We start from the raw sequence: 19666 nt of genomic DNA, 5'->3' as shown, positions 1-19666 counted from the left end.
GGAGGAGAGGGAGGAGGGCAGGGCGGCAGAGGGGAAGGGGGACGGGGGACCCTCTCCTTTGCTGCGCATGACGCAGCAGGCTGTTCTGTCCTTTCAGCTATTCCTGTTTGGGGGACAGCTACAGAAAACATGACTTTGAATTCAACGGTGTATTCTGGGTACTGTGTGGGCGGGAGATGCTGTTCCTCAGAGGATCTGGTTTGGGGGCAGGACGAAGCGTCCACGGGAGGACCTGGTCTCTGCGAGGCAGGTGTTGTGGAGGGACACGGCCACGCTCTGGAGAGACCAGGCACGCGTGCACGGGAGACAGGGCCACCGTCCGAGCTGGTCACAGGGCCCGAGCGGCTCTGAGCCCGTGCGTCTCCCCACAGCCCCGGGACCCAGTCCTGGGGTGCAGAGCGCCCTCCAAGAGCTTGGTGACACCCACAGGCCTGGGTGTGGGAGACGACAGAGCCCAGGGAAACCGCCCGTGCTCCTCTGGGGGACACAGAACGACTCACTGGAGAATGTCTGCAGTTGCTCAGTGCTCACTATGAGCGACCCCACCACCACCACCACCACCACCACCACCCAAGCGCACCAGGACGCATGCCCTACTCTTTGTGCAGGTGTACACACACACACACACACTAAATCAACACACACACTCGTGCCTGACATTTGGATGCGATTTTAAAAACACGTCCAAACAAGACATGAACAATGACCTTTTCTGAGCAAATGTCTACTCTTTTTTAGCGAGAATACATTCATTACCAAATGTGCACACTGGCGGGCCCGCCAAGGGGGGCTGTCTTCCAGGGATCCTACTGCCCCAGACCCCTTCACCTCAGCCTGCAAGTGGGTTTTTCAGGTCTGAGTCCCTGAGGATCATAGCTGTCCCAAAATCTGTGTGGCTAAAAGTGGTGAGCCACCACCCCCCAGCCCACGAGGACATGCCCACAGCAGTCAGTCCCGATGGGGCAGGCTCCTTGCTTCCACAGGGGACCCGGATCATGGACCCCCGTGGGCTGCCACAGCCCGGCCTCAGCACACACAGTCTGCAGCCCCCAGGGACGGTGTGGATCTGGGGCTCCAAGCTTGGGCGTCGGATCTGGCTCTATTCATCCCCTGCACAAATCAGACTCAAAATCCCCTAACCCATCCCTGCCAGGCTTGGGGAAGAATCTTCCTTCTGGGAATTTTGTGTTGCACAAGACAACACGGTGCCCTGGTGAGCACGCACGGGCTCCGCTTCCACTGTGTCCCCGAGCCCCTCCTCCTGGGCACACCCCCCGTACAACGGGGCCCTCCTCCCCCTGCTCTCAGGCCACTCACCAAATGTGATCCGCCCTGTCCCCTCCTGGTCGATGGCCCGGAAAAGGTTGGTCACACTGAGCTCTGCCACCCCTAAGGCAGTCTTGAGGATGCGGGACAGGGTGTCCTCATCGATGTCTCCGTCCCGTGACCCGTACATCTGCAGGCAGAGGCCAGCGTCACCCCATGAGGCCCCCAGCTGTGCGGGCTGTTTCTCCTGCTCATGGGGTTCCCAGCTCTCAAGCAGGCCCTGACCCCACTGGTTCAGAACAGCCAGAACTCCGCTCACAAACTGACCCCCACGGGGTACTGAGCTCTGAGCGCACAGCCCGCCCTCCCACACACGGCCTCCAGGTAGAGCGTGTCCCCCCGGGTCAGGGATGGAGCTGGCACCCTGGGCTTGCTGGCACATGTGGGGGCTCATGGGCTTTCGCTCAATGACACGAATGAGCCACCACCTGGCTTGACCTTCAGGAGGTGGCTAACCCACGGACCCTCTTTCCAACAGCTTCTGCTTTGGTTCTGGCAAGTGACCGAGAGAAAGGCATCGGAGGGCTGGTGTGCTGTGAACCACGGTGTGGGTCCCCTGTAGGGAAAGGATGTCCACCCTGCCAGCCAGGACGAGCAACGTGGCCTTTGGGGGGTGCCGCCTCCCCCGGATCCACCTCCTTCCGCAGCCAGTAAGCCTGCCCCTCAGGCAGGAGCCTCGGCAGGGCTGCCTGAAAAACGGTCTGCTCCATGTTCCAAGACACAAGCCAAGCACGGCCACTGTTCCCAGACCAGACTCTGCAAGCTGACAGCAGAGAAGTTGCCGGGCTGGGGTCCATCAGAATGGGGTGTGCTGAAGGCAGGAGTGCAGAGGGGCCACGAGCCAGGTGCAGGCCTAGCGCTCTCAGAGCTAGCTTGCTCAGGCTGGAGGAGGCAGGTCAGGCCTTCCTAGACAGGGCCCACCAAATATCAGTCACCCAGTTAATTCTCACGGTGTTATCCACGTGAGGCACTGTGCACTGAGGGGGTTTCCCGGTGATGCTATGGGGAGGGGCTGCTGGGGTCATAAACAAGAAAGGGGGCATTCTCTAAGCAGTGAGAGACAAGCATCCAGCTGGCTTATACCTCAGGTTCTCATGAATCTGGTTAACGTGAGTTGCACCTGCAAGAAGTACCCATTCTGAGACCCTGACAAAATGTGTTTCTAGGTGAGTAAAGCCAGCCCAGCTCTGTCCTGGCTGACGGTGTCCTGGTGAAGCCAGCCAGGTGAATCCGCAGGTGAGCAGGGACCCCATTATGGGTGTCTCCCAGACTCTGAGAATCCCTGCAGCAGGGGTGAATGGCTCGGCTCTGGACAGGCAGCTCCTTCGCACCCTAAGTCAAAGGGCTGATGAAGAGGTCGAGTTGGGAGAGCTGAGAGGTGTGGGGCCGCGCAGGATGGACGTGTAACACCACTTGGCGTGGGGCCCTCATCAGCCCTATCCAGGCTGGAACTCACGAAGACCCTCCTCCATGCCCTTCTCGTTGAGTGTGGATTACGAACCGCAGGCGGAAATCGATTTGAGGAGGTTTGGGGGCATTTGTACAACAATGGCTGATAGAAGCTTCCGTGAAAATAGCAGTCAGGCACAGAGTACGTCTGCCCGTGTGATAAGGAGCTGTGAAAATGTAGGCGAGGCCTGCCGTGACTCTGTGTCTCACTGTCCCTACAAATTAAACTCCCATAAATGCCACACTTGCCTTGAACGCGAGCTGGATGGTGTCCAGAGTCCGGGATGGCCGGCAGACGACAGACAGGGCGACCACGTACTCCCGAGGGTCCATCCTGCCGTCTCCGCCCTGGGAATGAGACACGCCCTCAGGGGACAGCTCAGCCCCTCCCACGGGTTGGGGGAGCTGGGTTTGAACGCTCATTCCTGGACCTTATCTGCCTCCATGAAAGGAATATTTTGGAAGAACATTCATAACCAACTGGCTTTTGCAAGGTGGCCACACCACACACCCTTTTTAGGTCATTATGGTCGATTTTCAGAGTCCAGGAGATTGGCGCATGCAGCGTAAGGAAGTTCATGCCACCTGCTAAGGCTTTCCTTCGAGGAAAACCCCAGCGCACAGCAAGGTGCACACTCACGTCCTGAGAACCTAGTCGCATGTGGCAGAGAGGTGAGCACGCAGAATGAAGGTGGTCCCGAGCTACGATGTGGTCAGTGCCCAGGCCTGGCCCGCTGGACGCTCACCGAGCTCCATGCAGAAGGTCCTCAGCGACCCAGGGGGTCACCACGGGACAGGCGCTGCTTCCAACAAACAGGCCACCGCAGTGAGTGGAACGAGCCAAGGGGTGGACCCAGGGCAGAGGAGGCTCCCGGAGCACTGTCTCCCACCCCTATGCCCAGTAGGGCCACCCATGTCCTGGACTGCACTGGTGACCATGGACTCCTCGTCCAGACATGATGGGTTTCTTGATTATGGGCGTGGCTGGCGGAGGTGCGTGGAGCGCCGCACGGGGACAGTCCTGACGCATTTCGCGGAAGGCCAGTGGTGACCCTCTACATAGGCCCGTCGTCGGGAAAGAGGCCCACTACCTAGAAATTCTGGATTTCTGGAGAAGGGAACACTCTTTTGATATTTTTAGGGTTTTCAGCGATTCCATTTAAAACCCCAAACTACAGGTTTATCAGCAAATGTCAACTTAAATGTCAAACTTCTATGTGCATTTAAAAACTCGGGAGAAAATACCCAAGGGACAGGGGGGCTGGTCGGGGCAAGGGGGGGCCGTTTTCCCTCTCTCCTTCCCAAATCCCCAAACAATGCTTATTAGGAAACAATACACATCTGAAAGCCGGAGGTTTTGCACGAAACCCCTCCCAGGGTGACGGCCTCACCTCATCAAACAGGGAGAACATGTCCTCCAGCGTGTCTGAGATAGGGACGCCCAGGTACTCCGCAAACTCAGGGAGACCCAACTTTCCTCCCCTCTGCCTCTTGGCGCTTTTGGAATATTTATCCAGATCCTTCTCAAGTGTTTCTGGTTTTAACCTACACACAAAAAGAGGAAAAGATATTTTTCATTAAAATTACAGAATGCCAAACACAGGAGATTTACTATAACGAGACTCAACAAAATATTAAAATTGCTTCTACAGCGAGCAGCAAGTTCATTCTCAACAAAAGGTGTTCTAATAATTTGAAGGCACACCATGTATGCTGCCTCAGCGTCTACAAAGGGGTGACGCCCTGTCCCCTCCGTGGAACCCCCTCACGCAGGTGGGTGTGACCGTTGGCTGGGACCGCTGTGCTGGGCACGGAGAGTTATGAGACACTTCTACGTGGACTGATGTGGACACGTGGACACATGGAGAGCTCCCACAAACCCTGAGCACAAGCACCTCTGTCGGCTTGAAGGCCCAGCTGGCCCTCAGCGCCCACCGTGATCTCCGGCTTGGTCACCAACAACGGCAGGGGTGGGGGCCCCTGGGAGGGTCTGACAGAAGTTTCTGGAAGCTTCCTGTCTTAGAAAAAGCATCTCGGCAGTGCTGTTCAGAACTCTCCCGTTCCTGAGCGAACCCCATGAGCGTGGCCAGATAAGCCACGGTGCGTGAGGGAGGGGTTTGAAAAGAAAAAGCGTCACACTCACCCCAGGCCCCTCACCAGCCTGGCAAATTCTAGAAGGCAAGTGTCCGCAGGGAGACGGAGCTGTCCTTCCGCCAGGGCCAGCTGGCAGTCCTCAAATGTGTAGTCGGTCACGGAGATGCCCAGGGCCCTGCAAAGAGGAGGGCATCCCGGTCAAGCGCCCCCGGGGCAGCAGAGCGAGAAGGACGGCTCGGGGTGACCACGGGAGAGGGAGCCACATCAAAGTAATGCAGGCCCCACTTCCCAGGCCCCTCCCCAGTGGCTCCTGACCCCGTCCACGCAGCGGTGGCACCTGTCCCACGTCCCACCGAGACCCCGTGCGTCTGAGGCAGGCCGTGGCTTGTGCGTGAGGACATGCACTTGGGGTCGGCGAGCCCTCCCTCTGGGGCCCATGAGGCTTATCTGCAAGTCATGCTTTTGCAGGGGTGTCCGTGTGCTAATTTTGTGGCCCCCATGAAACACGTTTTAGTTAAACAGGAAGAAATTGCTACAAATACAGGTGGTGTCCAGGGCAGCTGTGCAGGCCGTGGAAAGAACAAGCTTCCCGAGAACGTGGGAGGCCCACGTGGAGCCACAGCTGGAGGTCGGCGGCTTCGCTCCAGAAAGCCCCAGGGAGTCGGCGGCGCTGGGGTGAGGAAAGAACTCCAGGAAGCAGGAGGAAGCGTCCAGAATGAAGCCAACATTTAAGACTGGACTAAAGCACAGGAATCTGTGAAGGTGTCTGCCAGGCCGGTGAACCGCTCTCGAGCCTGTAGGGGCTCGTCAGGCGGCCGTGAGTAGTGCTCGGTCCCTTCGGCAGCTGGGGGCCCAGCGAGGCCAGCTCCCGCCATTCCAGCAGATGGCAGAAGCCCTCGCCGCAGCCTGTGCTGCGAGATAAAGCCAGGAAGGCCTCGTGGGAGGGACACCCTGAAAACTTCCCTGGGTCTGGACACATGAAGGAGGACAGGCTTCGTCCCCCCAGGCTGTCCACAGACAGGAAAAGCCATCCCTCCCGTCCGCTCCCACGTGTCCCTCCCCAAGAAGGGGCATCTGGACAGGGCCTGTGCAGGGCAGAACCTGGGGGATGGAGGGGGGAGGCGATGGGGGTCCAAGCAGGGGTGCTATGGCCCCGACGGCTACAGCCCTGGCCCTGGGCGCTCGCCCCAGGGCCCTGCAGGACCAGAGTTCTCACACACGCCCACAGAAGCATCCTGCCACACAGATGTCTGTACTGGGAGCCACTGGGTGGCGAGCACTCTGAACGCCGACATGCACAGAGAGACAATGTTCCGAGTCCACATCTGGCACTAAACATGAATGCTTACCAGTGGACCCCAAAGTCCAATCACATAGAACCTGGGGCTCCCCCAAGCTTTGCGGTTGGCTGAGTATTACTCTGGTTTCCACCCTGCTAGGAAGCAAGCGTGTAGCTGGTGCTTCGAGGACACCACCCCACCGGGTGTCTAATTCGGAAGCTCAACTCGTCTTAGGGGTGGTCAGGGGCTGCTTTCATCGGGCTGGCGGTGCCCCGAAGTCAGAGCTCAGCCATTCTAAAGAACTGCATCAGATTTCATGAAAAATGCCCTTCTTCTATTAAAGGAAACAATGGTAGAAAACTTGCCAAGTATTTAAAACTAAGCCCCCTCCCCCAATAACCGAATGGGCTTTTAATCATCTCCACAGTAGTTCCTCACTGCCATGACGGTACCATGCAATTGTGGCTAGGAGACAGGGGATTCAAAGTCTTCCTTCCACAGCTAGTATAACCCCGCTTGGCAGACTCAGGTACCATCGGGTGGGGGCAGAACCTAGGATTACCAGGAGCATCTCAGGTTATCCCCACAAGGAGGCAGGAGGAGGTGCACTCGGGCTGCCCGCGATGCTCACCGGGACTGGGCCGTTCTCAGTGGGTGCAAGGACGCACTTCCACATTTCTGGGTTCTCCCATGGCTGCGGGGGCAGGGGGCTGCCCAATGGCTAATCTGCCCTTTTCTATTTGATATTAAGATGCTTCTCTTCCATTAACACAGGGAATTTATGATATATACATTTTTCCAATATAATTAGCTAATTTATTTGAATGTGATCTAAAAAAATTCACACTTAACCCGTCAAACCTTTGATTCCATGGAGATTATTTCTTTACTGAGAGGTTGAACACCCTGACTTCCCCCAAATTGAGAGTCAAGTGCATCCTGACAGCCAACTGCTCTCCATGTGACCTGGTGTGGGATTCCGAGAGTGAGCAGGAGATGAATTCTGGCGAGTGGGTGCCCGAGGAGGCTGGGGGTGTCCCACTGGACTCTGTCCCTAGCACCTACCTTCCTGAGGGGCGTGCGGACGATGTCTGAATACCCCGCAAAGTTTTAATTTACATATGTTGAGGTTATGATTTTGCTTAGTACAGTCTCACAAAATATGTGAATGTGGGGGGTCTGATGGGCACACAGTGAGGGGATGGGGCTGACTTCACACCTCGGTCACACCAGCTCGGCCACAGCGCAGGGAAAACCCCTCCAGAGCCACATGAACCTCCCACGCGGGAGGGGCATGCCTGTGGAGCCGCTGAGACCCCCTCCCCGCCCCGCACAAACGCAGAGGCGGGCCCTGCTGCCCGGGAGCAGAAGGGAGGAGGAGAAGACAGGACAGGGCACGTGAGGGGAGGAAGACACGCAGGGCGCAGGCTGCTGTCACCCCATCCAAGATAGCGGGGAACGGTGTGGAATCAGGAAGCAAGAACCTTCGAACGGCACGCTCACTTGTCGTGGAATTCGCGCACGTTATCTTAGAGGTCAGCATCTAGTTCCCACACTGGATCTGGTAAGCTGGATAAGGGCGCCAGCATAGACCACACGAGCCGGTGCAGAATGTGAAGATCGTCCCACGGGCTGCCAGGCGGTGCTGCCGTCCCCGTCGCGTGCACAGACCGGCGCCCTGGTGACCGGTTCCTACCACACAGGTGAAATCTATGAAGTTAGGTGGTGATGATGCAGATCCAGAAGCAGGACCCGGCAGAGACTGGGGGTGCAGAGCGGCCGAGCACAGCCGCCTGCCCAAACGCACAGTCAGCACTTACTCATTCGCTTCTGCAAAGACCCGTTTTCCGAATGCCACTATGTTTTGTGCCATGCTAAGGAGGAACCAGCCCATGAATGGGCACCCTAATACTCTGAGGGTCCCCAGGGGATGAGGGTGTTCGGAGGACGCCATGGACTCTGGCTCTGACACGGCAGGATAAGGGGCACTCACTCGGCCATGACGCGCCGCACGTTGCTGGCGTACAATGCGGGGTCCTTCTTCTCTTCCTCTGAAGGGCTGTACACGGGGAGGAACTGAGCACAAGGAAGACTGCGTTACTTCCATGCGCATCACAAGCCCACCACAGTGCAGCTATGAGTCTAACACAATGAAGATTTGTCAAAGCAGTTTCCATCAGAACCACCTTCAACGTGGCCACGGTGTGCGTGTGCACGCACACGCAAACAGACACACATGCACATGTGTGTGAATATAGCCGATTCCTCAGGAGCGCTCGCTCCCCTGAGACAGAAGCTCGTGCTTGCCAGGGCACTCCGCATTTCTAATTTCACATGGAAGCCTTCTCTTGGGGTGCACAAGAATTACATGTGTGCTCCTCTTTCTAAAAGTCTCTGCTTGTGTTGGGGAGAACACAAGACATTGTTAAAAGTCCCACACTCTGCTGCCAACTCCACTGTGCAGAAAGGCAAACATCACTGAGCCCTTTTTCCTTAATACACACACACAACAATATGGGGACACCCCGAAGCCTTATCAGTTCCCACCATGTGGTTTCAGGTGTTCCCCCCCCACCATATACCACACACCACGGAAATCGTGGCAGGCGCTCACGTCAGCACTGGTACCAGTCAGCACAGCACGAGTGAAGACACTTAGAAGGGTTTCAGAAAGTCAGAGTTTCCTTTAAACTCTGAAAACTGTGGGGAAGCCTGGTGGCTCAGTCGGTGAAGCATCTGCCTTTGGCTCAGGTCATGGTCCCAGGGTCCTGGGATTGAGTCCTGCATTGGGCTCCCTGCTCCCACGGGGAGCCTGCTTCTCCCTCTGCTGCTCCCCGTTTGTGCTCGCTCTCTCTCTCTCTGACAAATAATTAAATCTTAAAAAATAAAAAACCAACTCTGAAAACTGGAACTGAGGCCTGAAACAGAGGAGTGCACACTGGAGGCGTCCTCCCCTGAGCCCCGCTGCACGGCTGCTTCCCGGCCACCCGCAGACAAGCCACATGTAATATTCTACGTGGATGGCTGCCACCCTTGGACTCGGGCCAGGGACCTTTCGGCTCAGTGTGTTGTAATTAAGTGGCTTATGTTGTACTTTAGTGAAAAATCTGGAACCTGGCTGAAATCCATGTAAATTCAGTGCAACTCTGCAACTTTTATCAGAAGGTAGCAAACTGCCTCATTAAACCCTTTCCGTCGTGTTCGGGCTCCCTTTTCAGGGGCAGAGTAGCCGACTGATTCCCTTTTAAGAAAGAGACTCTATTCCTCATCCACTTGGATAAAATGTATAGACTACACGAATGTGGCTATTGAACTGAGCTGAGAGAATGGGCGTCATGACTTTGGGACATACAACGGGCTGAAAGCTGGAGGCAGGTTATGTGATCTGACCACGGACTAGACAGAGAATGACAGGATGACAGGTCTGCCATATGAATCCGACAGTGTCAGGATCATGTAAAAATGCCAAGACGTAATTCACTGCACATGTGCCAATTTTAAATGCCTTCAAGCTATGCTAACCATAATAAAAGAAGGGTTTAACTTCCTTGTTGAGTTTTAAAGACCTATCTGATTCTTGCAAAATCATGCAAGAGACACAAAGTGACTGATGAAAAACCACAGGGAAGTACCTCTGAGGAGCAAGGAGAAGTGGAAAGATTTCAAAGCAAGACAGATGACACACAATGTTGTATCTGTACAGACAGCAACGTGACAAGTAGAACGTCCTGTCTGTGTAGATACCAACACTATCTCTAGAGATGCCCACATCACAGTGTATCTGCAGGCACCAGTAAAACCTCACGTCCACAGATAACATCATGTTGTCTTTGTATAGACACCAACATGACACTGCATCCACAATGAAACCCTGTGTAACACTATCCACACAGACACCAATAAAATGCTGTGTAACACTGTATCTGTATGGACAACATACAATTTCATCTGTGGATACCAGTGTAACATTGTATCCACACAGATGCAACATAATACTGCACATGTAGACAATGTAACTGTATCGCTCCGTATGGGTGCAGATACCCGTAGACATTCTATAACACAGTATGTGCACAGACTGTAACACCATGTAATGTTATAGGATATAGACCCCGACATAACACTGTATCACATTGCATCTAGACAGCTTAACACAGCACTCTGATACTGCATCTTTATAGACCCTTGCATAATGCTGTTTAACACCGCATCTGTACAAACCTCGATTTCCACTCGATTGTGAAACTGACACAGTGTGAGCCACAGGATTTTCAACCTTAAAAATGAACAAACAGATTGACAGCATTGGTTAAAAGATTCTCAATGTCTTTTAATTAAATTACTTCCAATTCTGGAGCAAACTCCCCGGATGCCTGTCCCCTGCAGAGGGCACTACTGGGCAGTTAATTTGTTTAGGGGACGCTGTGCCTCCCTCAGCCTAAAGCAGAGCCTTACAACACTGTGATGAGGATGGGGCTACTCTTACTAATCAGGGTTCCTCACTGTCCCAACGAATGCACCCACTCCTGCAGCTCTCCTTTGCCCTGCACGCCCCCATTTCCCAAGTGTGTCTTCTGGCTCAGGAAACCTCCTCTACGTGACACTGTCCCACACCTGTCCCCAGGCAATGCAGACTCAACAGGCCCTGAGCCATGCCACCCCCAAGGCCGGCCCCAGAGCTCCTGACCTCAGAACTGGCATCACCACCCTTTATTTGCAGAAGCTGGAAATGCGGAGCCATCTGGAGCCTCTTGTCCTTGGGCCATTGCTCCTCTCCGCAGTGGACAACTGTCCTCTTAACTCTTTCGTACATACCCGACTTCTGCCCTATCACTGCCAACCCCAAGCCTGGCTACCAGGGCCCAAAAGAGCCCTTCCCACCTTTCTCCCAGCGTCCCCCTTGCTTCTCACCCTCCACCCTCCACACTCTGGCCTCAGCAATGCTAACACCAGCGCCCACATATGCTGCCCCTCAGTGTACCTCCCCAGCATCCGTTCCAAATGCCTTGCCCAGAGGCCTTGGGAGGGCTCGGCCTGGCCCCACCACCCACCCTTCTGCTGCACCAGGTCAAAGGCTGGCACCACGGAGGCCTGCTGTCCTAGAACCCGAGCCTCCCCCATGCAGTTTTTTAAAAGGAGGACCGTCCCTGCAGCCCCCCTTTCTTTCCCAGCAGCTGCAGGGTGCGGTGTGGATGGGATGGTGGCCACTGAGCCGAAAGGCACACGTGGGGACAAAAGAGCACTCCACAGTCACCTTCCCTCTGGAGTCGAAGACCATTAACTTAGGTCCTGGAGCCCAGGAGTGTGCGAACAGACCAGGCTTGCACACTTGGCTTTCACAGTGGGCAGACCCTAACTGCTGTCAGAGAGCAGTGGGTTATGTGTTCCGAGGATCCACATTTGCAGAAGTGCCCAGAATGCAGGGCAGTCGCTTGAGTGGCCCCTGTGCTTTCCCAGAAGGACAGGACACACGAGACACTACAGGGTCTGACTTACGCTCCGGGGCCTTGCCAGGTCCAAGTGATGGTGTCCTGGGGGCAAGAAAGGAGCAAAATGAATCACAGCTGGAAATCAGGCACCCGGAGTTCCCTCAGGAGCCCTTCCTTCCATGGTGTGCCCACCCTCTGTCCTGGCCCTCAACCTGGCCCACCTCTGACCTCAGAGATGCTGGTACCCCTCTTCCTCCCAAGCGCACTCTGGGACAAGGGAGCAGATGGGTGTCCATTGCCTCCAGGCCACCCAGACACACCCCTGTCCTCCCACGGCTCCAAGGTCCACAATTCTGATGTCCGCCTGAGATGCTGCCCCAGTTCCGTTTTCTGCCCTCCCCCGTGTTCAAGGTGTCCCTGCCAGTATCAGTCCACAGCACAGGAACCTGCTTTTTGCGAGCAGTCCCTGCGACACTTGCCCTGCCATCACCATCACATGAGGCTCATTCCAACCCACACCCACCTGTACCCCCAAGGCCCTGGCCTCCACCCTGAGCCAGAGATGCCTAGCAGATGAGCCGAGGCTTGGGAGGGAGAAGAAACCACTGCAGAGCCCCAAGCGTGCCCAGGACCTTGAGTGCCGTGGGCGCCCCCCATCTGCAGTTTTAGCTGCTGCACCAGCCACCTAGGTGGGGACGTGGGAGGACACACACCCTGTTTCCACCCCGACACTGGGCTTCTTTCTTCTGAAACCCTGACACCCACCTGCTGGCTTCCCACAGACTCTTGAAAAGCCACCCACCACAGGGGCTTCCCCGGCCCCCAACCTGCCCTCAGCCACTCGTCCTCCACACGGGCCTGCGTGCAAAGCTGTTAGTGGTAGTGCTCCCTGAAGCTAGGCCGCTGAAGAATGTGACACAGACTGATGGGATGAGTGAGTAAAGCAGCTGTTCTGCTTCTCTGACAACTGAGAACCCAGTAGAGACAATCTGCTTAAAGTAAGTTGACGAAACAAGCTTAAAGAATAGAAAATCTAGAATTCCACACACTGATGATTCTCTTAGTCTCAGACGCTGGCTAGTGAATGCACCTCTTCAGAGCTTCTGGTGTGCACTCTCCCAGTCATTTTATCTGTCAGTTTGTGCGGCTACGGGTTCTGACCGACATCTACTGACTGACCACTTGGAGAACCTCTTTTGCGCCATGTGCACGTGTAGGCACAGGGTCTGGTGTGCAAACCTGGGACCCTCTGGGTCTGGCCCAGAGGCGGGGGGGGGGGCAGCCCCTCATGCCCACAGATGTCACACGTAATTCTGCCTCCATCTAGACTAGCAACTCCAGACCGCACCGTGCTGTGATTGCTGAGTTTCTTTTTTGTCCTCATGAAGACGCACCGTGATAGGGAGAAAGCTCAGTGCAGTGAACAAATCCACCTCGTGTGTCCTCCATCAAGAAACAGTCCAGAGCACCCGCACCCACGCAGGGCCCAGGGACATGAGTCTTGGCGGTGAGAGCCCAATGCCCATGTAGGTGCAAGGACATCCGCCAGGAGGGGGTCACGGCAGAAGTGAGATGCAGTGGGCACCGAACAGCACCCACCGGAGCTCAATGCCTGCCCTGGGGAGTGCAGCCCACTGAACCGGACGCATGTGGCACGTCCACAGGGCCCCCGGGAGAAGGGACAGCTGAGGATGCCCACACAGGTACGTGGTGGGGCTCTGACCACAACCTGAGGAGGATTTTTCCAGCCTTCCTGCCTCCCCCAAGCTGGGGGTCCGTCAAGATCATCGAGGCACTCGGAGCCCCAAACACCCCTTCTTTTACTTTGCTCTGACATAACAAGCGAAGACCTCCGCACGGAGGCAGGTGCACACAGAGGCATATTCAATACAGAGTCACTTATGCCTTTCCCGCCCGCTGCCCCCAGCCTTTCAGAACTTAGATTCTCTCAACGCTCGTTTTCCAGGTGAACAGGGAGCTAAGGCTGCTGAGGACGAGGGTGGATGGCTCACATCAACTCGGCAGGACCGATCAGCAGGGAGGAAGGGCCACCGCTCCCTGACACAGCCCTTCCTGCATGAACACTGGAGCAGTCCTGGAATCGCGGATTGGCTAGAAAAGACCTGCTGAGGCACCGGGAATTCTCATTCCCATGTAGGTCACTGTAATCCCAGGAAACACACTGACCAGTTTATTCGGGTACCGTAGAACCACAGGCTGCACAGGAACTCCAGGGATAAAGGCACCTGGGGGAAAAGGGGCATCATCTTATTTCGAGGGCAGAGCTCCTCCGCTGGGGGCCCGTCTCATGCTGGTCCCAGAGGAAAGCAGCGTTTCTGTCCCCCTTCCAGGTGAATGGTCACGGGGTGCCTGGAAGGCTCCCCTGACATGGGCATTGGCCGTGTCACGTCAGGAAGACCGCAGGCTTGCAGCCATGCCCTGCAGGGAACGGGCCCAGGAGTGTCTCCCCCACTTTGCTCAAGGAGGAAAACAGAGAATTTAAGAAAATTACATACCAGGCTTGAAGGTAATTAGGCAGGTCCTGTTGGTACATGTTCCTTCTGGAAAAATCATTATCTTGGAATGAAAAGAAAAAAAGGTTAGCCTTAAAGGAATAGAACCCAGAATACGGTCTATTTTCTCCACTGCTGAGATGCTTTAATCACACTCAATCGAAACGGCTTAGAAGCATGATGGAAGCATGCGTGGATTTCCTAAGTGTAAGTTCTATTAAGATCTGGAAGCAATGCAAACATGCAGACAGCACACGCCTCCTCAGAGCGTGCATCGGGGTGATGACCGCCACTGTGAGGCCCAGCTACCGCTGCCGGGACGCCCTGTCAGCATGCAGCACCCCCCCACACACACACCCGGGGCAAAGCAGGACCAAGGCACACAGAGGAGGGCTCAGTGAAGGGCCCTTGGCTGAAGGAATCGGGACCAGGGCTAGAACCGAGGCACAGCTGGGCCAGCAACCAGAAACACCACAAAACCAGCGGTTAAACCCCACTGGAACCCCAAATTACTCTGACTCGTACTGACCTCCAGCCACACGATATAAACTAAACTGTCCCCCCTGCACTGGAAACTACAGCCCACGTGGCTGCTTCCAGAGGCGGGGAGCCAGGCACCCTGGACGTCGCGGCCCCGAGGGCCTGCCCGTGAGTGAGGGTGCCCGGCACTCAGGCCTTCCAATGTTCTCTGAGCACCCAGAACCTGGACAGTCCCGGGGAGCTCCAGCTTCTCAGGCTCAGAGAAACACAGATGACACAGGCTGAGGCCGCTGCCCCGCCGCCCGCGTCAGGCCTTCCTGACGCTCCCTCGGGTGCCGGGCACACGCGGGCAAGCTCCGCCCAGGGTTTTCAGGAGCAAACAGCGACGCCTCACGGCTGGCGCACTTGTCAGGCGTGAGACTGTGCCAAGCAGAGCCATTTCAGCGAAGATGCTTTGGGAACTTGAGACACGCATGAGAACGGTCTTCTCGTTGTTTCAATCTTCAAATTTTAGGGCCCAAAAGTACCTGACACTCAGCACAGACTTGAATTCACACGCTCATCAAACAAAATGAAAGAAAAGGAACCTGGCCCCCAGGGAAGGCCCCCATCTTCCGGAATAAATCTGCTCAAAATGCAAGCAGGACTGCACTACCTGTGGCCACTTTCCATTCGACTGTGCCCGCCTCCTGATCTCCTCCACAGTCTTCCTTCGCGAATCCTGGTCGGACCGGGACACGAACACTGGCCGGATGTACTTTATCAGAGCTGGAGGGGGAGGAGGGGCGTTCGTTGGGAACCACGGCACCTGCTGCCGCAGGACTGGAGGGACATGGGCTGCCCACGGCAAGCGGGTGCAGGCGAGCCCCCAGAGACGCCCCGAGGGCAGCACTGTCCCCGAGGGCGGGTGGGTGTTGGGTCAATGCCTGATCATGAGGGCATCAGGAAAATCACAGAAGCTCCCTCCCACGATGGCATGAAACCCCACCACCGCGAAGTCCAGGGGAATGACACCAGTATCCCAGGCTGTAAAGCAGGAGAAAGCAACAAGAAGAGGCTGACAGAGGAGGGCGTTGGGGGGCAAAGGCTCCAGAGTCAGAAGGGCCCGAGGCGCATGGCTTAAACCCCACCACCCTGTTACGTGTAGACCCGTCTCCCTCAAAGACACGGGCTGACGTGCTGACCCCAGGTACCTGGGACTGTGACTGCACTTGGAAATTGGGTCTAAGATGACGTGGTGTTGGAGCAGGGTGCGCCCTGACCCACGTCCAGCGTCCTCTCAAGGAGGGAGAGACATGAGTGTGCACGCAGGGAGAAGGCCATGGGACGGCAGACGCCAAGACCGGAGTGATGTGACCAGAGCCACGGAATGCCGGGGATGGCGGGGAACCGCCAGAGGCTGCGGAGGCCTGGCACGGCCTCTCCCCAGAGGCTGCCCTCTCGCACCTCGACTCTGGACTCCCGGCCCCCAGGACAGTGTGAGAATCAACATCTGCTGTCTTCAGCCGCCCAGTGTGTGGCCCTCTGTCGGGGGCGTCCCAGGGCACTCACACAGCTGTGGTCCCAACTAGCTTGGCCCAGGGGGCCCACGGCCCTGCTGGGGTGGCAGGTCAGTGCCCTCGTGACCAGAGCTGACAGCAGCAACCAGCACACGGTTCTCGCACAAGAGGATCTGAAGGTGGGGAGACACTTCTTAGGAGAGAAACCCCAAACTGACAGGACCGTCATCCTTAGGGAGGGTGTCCGTCCACTCCCAGGAAGGACAAGTGCCTGGCCGCGGCAGCGGGGCATCCCCATGGGTGAGACACGTCCCCGCCGGGCCCAACATCAGCTCGGACTTCAGTGTTCTAACTACTCGTAAGAATAACATGTTGTGACTCTTCTTTCTGGGAGGTCTTCCAAAAGACAAAGAGAAAATTCATTAAAAAAAAAAAAGAACAATATTCTATCTCGTCAGGTCCATGGGACTCAAAATCTAAGCTGCACGTGGGTCTCAGTGATCTTTTCGTCTGGCATCTGGAAACTTCTTTCCCCATTGCATCGTTCTTGCCAATTCCTCCTAACTGTGCTGGGAGTGACCCGCAGGGAAAGGGCCGAGGGGATCGCCCACAGGACGAGACGACGGGAAGCCACGCAGCTTCCTATTGTCCACAGCAGCTCCGCACAGTCTTCCCAGGGTGGGAGAGAAGGCTGCAGGCTGGCTGGTCTCCCTGAACAGGGTTCCCCTTTCCTGGCAACGTGGAGGATGACTCTCCTCCGTCATGGATGAGCTGAGGCTCCAGGCAGAGGTGGGGAGCAGCTCTCTGGGCTCCGACGATGACGGGGCTTCCTCCTGACTGAAATCTCAGACTGCACCTCTTTCTGGGAATCCCTAGGTGAATACCCACACTGGAGACCTCACAACTGAAGAGCTTGCTTCCGAGGACAGAGAGGAAATGTGGCTGCCTGCCGGGTAAGCCCCAGCGGTGTTGGCAACAAGGGGCCGGGCAACAAAACTGTGAGCTGGCTCTGTCACCTCTGACCCTGAGCACCAAACCTCCTCAGGTCTGTAAACTCCCAGGTGCCCATATCAAGGACACTGAAAGTAAACTGACAATGTAACAATGACAGAGATCCCTGGGCTGATTACTCTCACTGGTATTTACAAATCTGAAGGTGAAAATATTTTGAATATTTTTAACATTCATCTCTTCACCAAAGTTGGTAGCTGTCAAAGGGTGTCCAAAAGCTTCGTGCTTTAAACAACAAGGATGAGAGGAACCAGAAGGAACAGCCAGTGAGCCCCCCCCCCCCCCCCCAGTGACACGGGAATCCAGACTTGCGTCACGGGGTTTGTTCTGGTCACACACGATGGGAGAAGCCCTCAGCTGCATTCCTAGGGGAGAGTCCCTTTCAGGTGTATTTACCTTCAAAACCCGGAGAAAGGGAATACAATTTGGGATTTGCCATATATGGTCTACGGCCATACCACCCTAAACATGTCTGATCTCGTCTGATCTCGGAAACTAAGCAGGGTCGGGCCTGGTTAGTACTTGGATGGGATGTGCCATATATGAGTTCTAATTAAAATCTATAATAAATGGGTCCATCACCACTCCTTCACTCTTATTGCTATGCTATCCCTGAAATGAGTGGGAATGTAAGTCTACATGAAGGACCCCCGCACACAGAGGACATGTTGGTGTCCCTCCCTTCTGACACCCCAAGGTTAAGGTCAGCGGTGGGGGGCATGGAGCTCAGCTCTGACCTTGCAGCCCCCAGCACATTTAGCCAACGGAGTTGGCTTTCGAACCCTGACCTTGGGAAGTGGATGAGCAGGTCCAACTATGAGCCTCCATGATTCTAACTTGTGACTCAAGCCATAATTGAAGGCAAGGTTTTGAGAAGGCTTTGCATAATTTGTACACGAATGAGGGGGAGATGACATGCCCCCCAAATCCCAGCACTTCCCCAGAATGCTAACATTCCACAGCCTGAAGCTTAAAACTTAAAATAAGAAATCAGAACAAAATTGCAAAATTGAAAGAGCTTCCCGCATTCTTTGCCAGGGACCACACTGCTTTATACTCAGGAGCCTGTGATGACCTTCTAGCATTATTAAAGTGAAACGCATATTTGCTAATTACCAGAGTCTCTGCCTGGCTTTCAGAAAATCCTCGGTTTAACCTGACTTTCCAGGCACATGACATATAAACCTTTATTTGGATAACCAGGCTCAAAATTACTGGCCCTATACGTCCATGGCCAGTGTCCCCGAGTATCTGCACACCTTCCTGCAGGAAGTTCCGCAAGGGGAGGGCTAGCCTGACGGCTCTGTAGGAAGGGTGCCTTCATTTTACTTTGGTTCTGTAACCGCCAGCCCTGGAACCACCTTGGCTGAGACCGTTAGGTCTGAATGGAGGACCTGTGTCACCATTCCCAGGGACAAGAGCACGGAGGGTCCTAACTGCTCACCACCCCTCTCTGCTTTCCACTGTGTGAGCACAGAGCAAGAAGGTGGCTGTCTGCAGCCCAGAAGAGGCTGTTGCCAGAACCCCACCCTGCTGGCCCCCCTGATCCCGACTCCCAGCTTCCAGGAGCGTGGGGCACGAATGGCTGTTGTTTAAAAGCCACCCAGTGTGTGGTGCTTTATGACAGCTATCTGAGCAGACACCCTCTGATCCACAGTCAAGTAAATGCTGGTTAGCATCTCTTTTGCCAAAAGCACACAACATATTGGGCCCTCTCAGAATGTCCCACTTACTAGAAAGACAACATAAAATGTACACAATGTTCTCTCTTAACTGTCACCTGAACACTAACATGAGTTAGGGAACTCAGGAGAATTCAGAGAAGGTGGACAGAGTGAGGACCTTCTGCCCCTGTAGCTCTGCCCCGGCACCACGCGCCTCCCACCCACACCAGCCCTGCTCCAGAATCCATTGTGGACACGCTCTGCATGACATGCCCATGGTCTAAACAGTGAGGGGTGGGCAGAGGAGAGTGATGGTGGGGTGGGGCCCCCCCAGGAGCAGCCTGGAGGAACCAGGGCTGGGTGGCAACCCCTGGCGCAGAAACCAGGGGGATGAGAACCAGGAACAGGTGGGCCGGCCCTGCAGGGGAGGACAGCTCCGGCATGGGCCCGGCCGGGAGGAGGAAGGTGCTTTCATTTGTAGGCTGACTGCCCCGCATTCCCTGTAGTTCCCAAGGTAATGGTGCAGTACACCCCAAAATGATGTGTCCACATCCTAACTCCTAAGATCTGTGACTGAAAGCTTATTTCGGAAAGCAATCTTTGCAGATGTAATTAGTTATGCACCTGGAGATGAGATTATTGTAAACTACCCAAGGACAAGTGTCCTTGTAAGAGACACACAGGGAGACACACGTGGGGGAGGCCTGTGAGGAGGGAGGCTGGGGCAGTAAAGATGCGGCCACGAGCCCAGGACTACCTGGGGCGCCAGGAGCTGCACCAGGAGCTGGAAGAGGCAGGAAGGACCTTCCCCGAAAGCCTCCAGAAGGAGTGAGGCTTTGGACACTTTGGCCTTAGATTTTGGACTCCAGAATTGTGAGAGTGTAAGTTTCTGCTTTTTTAGGCCACCAGCTGGGTAATTTG

At 55.5% G+C, this 19666-nt stretch overlaps 1 protein-coding gene across 1 annotated transcript in view; it reads right to left on the bottom strand.

The window, feature by feature from the left end:
• LPCAT1 (lysophosphatidylcholine acyltransferase 1) overlaps positions 1–19666 on the bottom strand; it is a 46269-nt gene that overhangs the window by 2607 nt on the left and 23996 nt on the right. Inside the window, exons 4-13 of the mRNA XM_073891109.1 lie at positions 15227–15339; positions 14095–14155; positions 13766–13824; positions 11646–11680; positions 10371–10425; positions 8143–8225; positions 4919–5044; positions 4167–4320; positions 3025–3123; positions 1318–1456 (exon numbers count right to left, since the gene is read on the bottom strand). Coding sequence (XP_073747210.1) covers positions 1318–1456; positions 3025–3123; positions 4167–4320; positions 4919–5044; positions 8143–8225; positions 10371–10425; positions 11646–11680; positions 13766–13824; positions 14095–14155; positions 15227–15339 — 924 coding nt within the window. The remainder of the gene's footprint in view (positions 1–1317; positions 1457–3024; positions 3124–4166; positions 4321–4918; positions 5045–8142; positions 8226–10370; positions 10426–11645; positions 11681–13765; positions 13825–14094; positions 14156–15226; positions 15340–19666) is intronic.

Source organism: Callorhinus ursinus, unplaced genomic scaffold (genome assembly GCF_003265705.2).
Source record: "Callorhinus ursinus isolate GAN/ISIS: 27379988/994484 unplaced genomic scaffold, GSC_fseal_2.0 scaffold3, whole genome shotgun sequence".
NCBI lineage: Eukaryota > Metazoa > Chordata > Mammalia > Carnivora > Otariidae > Callorhinus > Callorhinus ursinus.
The sequence above is the reverse complement of the archived record's forward strand: the minus strand, read 5'-3'. Positions and strand labels throughout refer to the sequence as shown.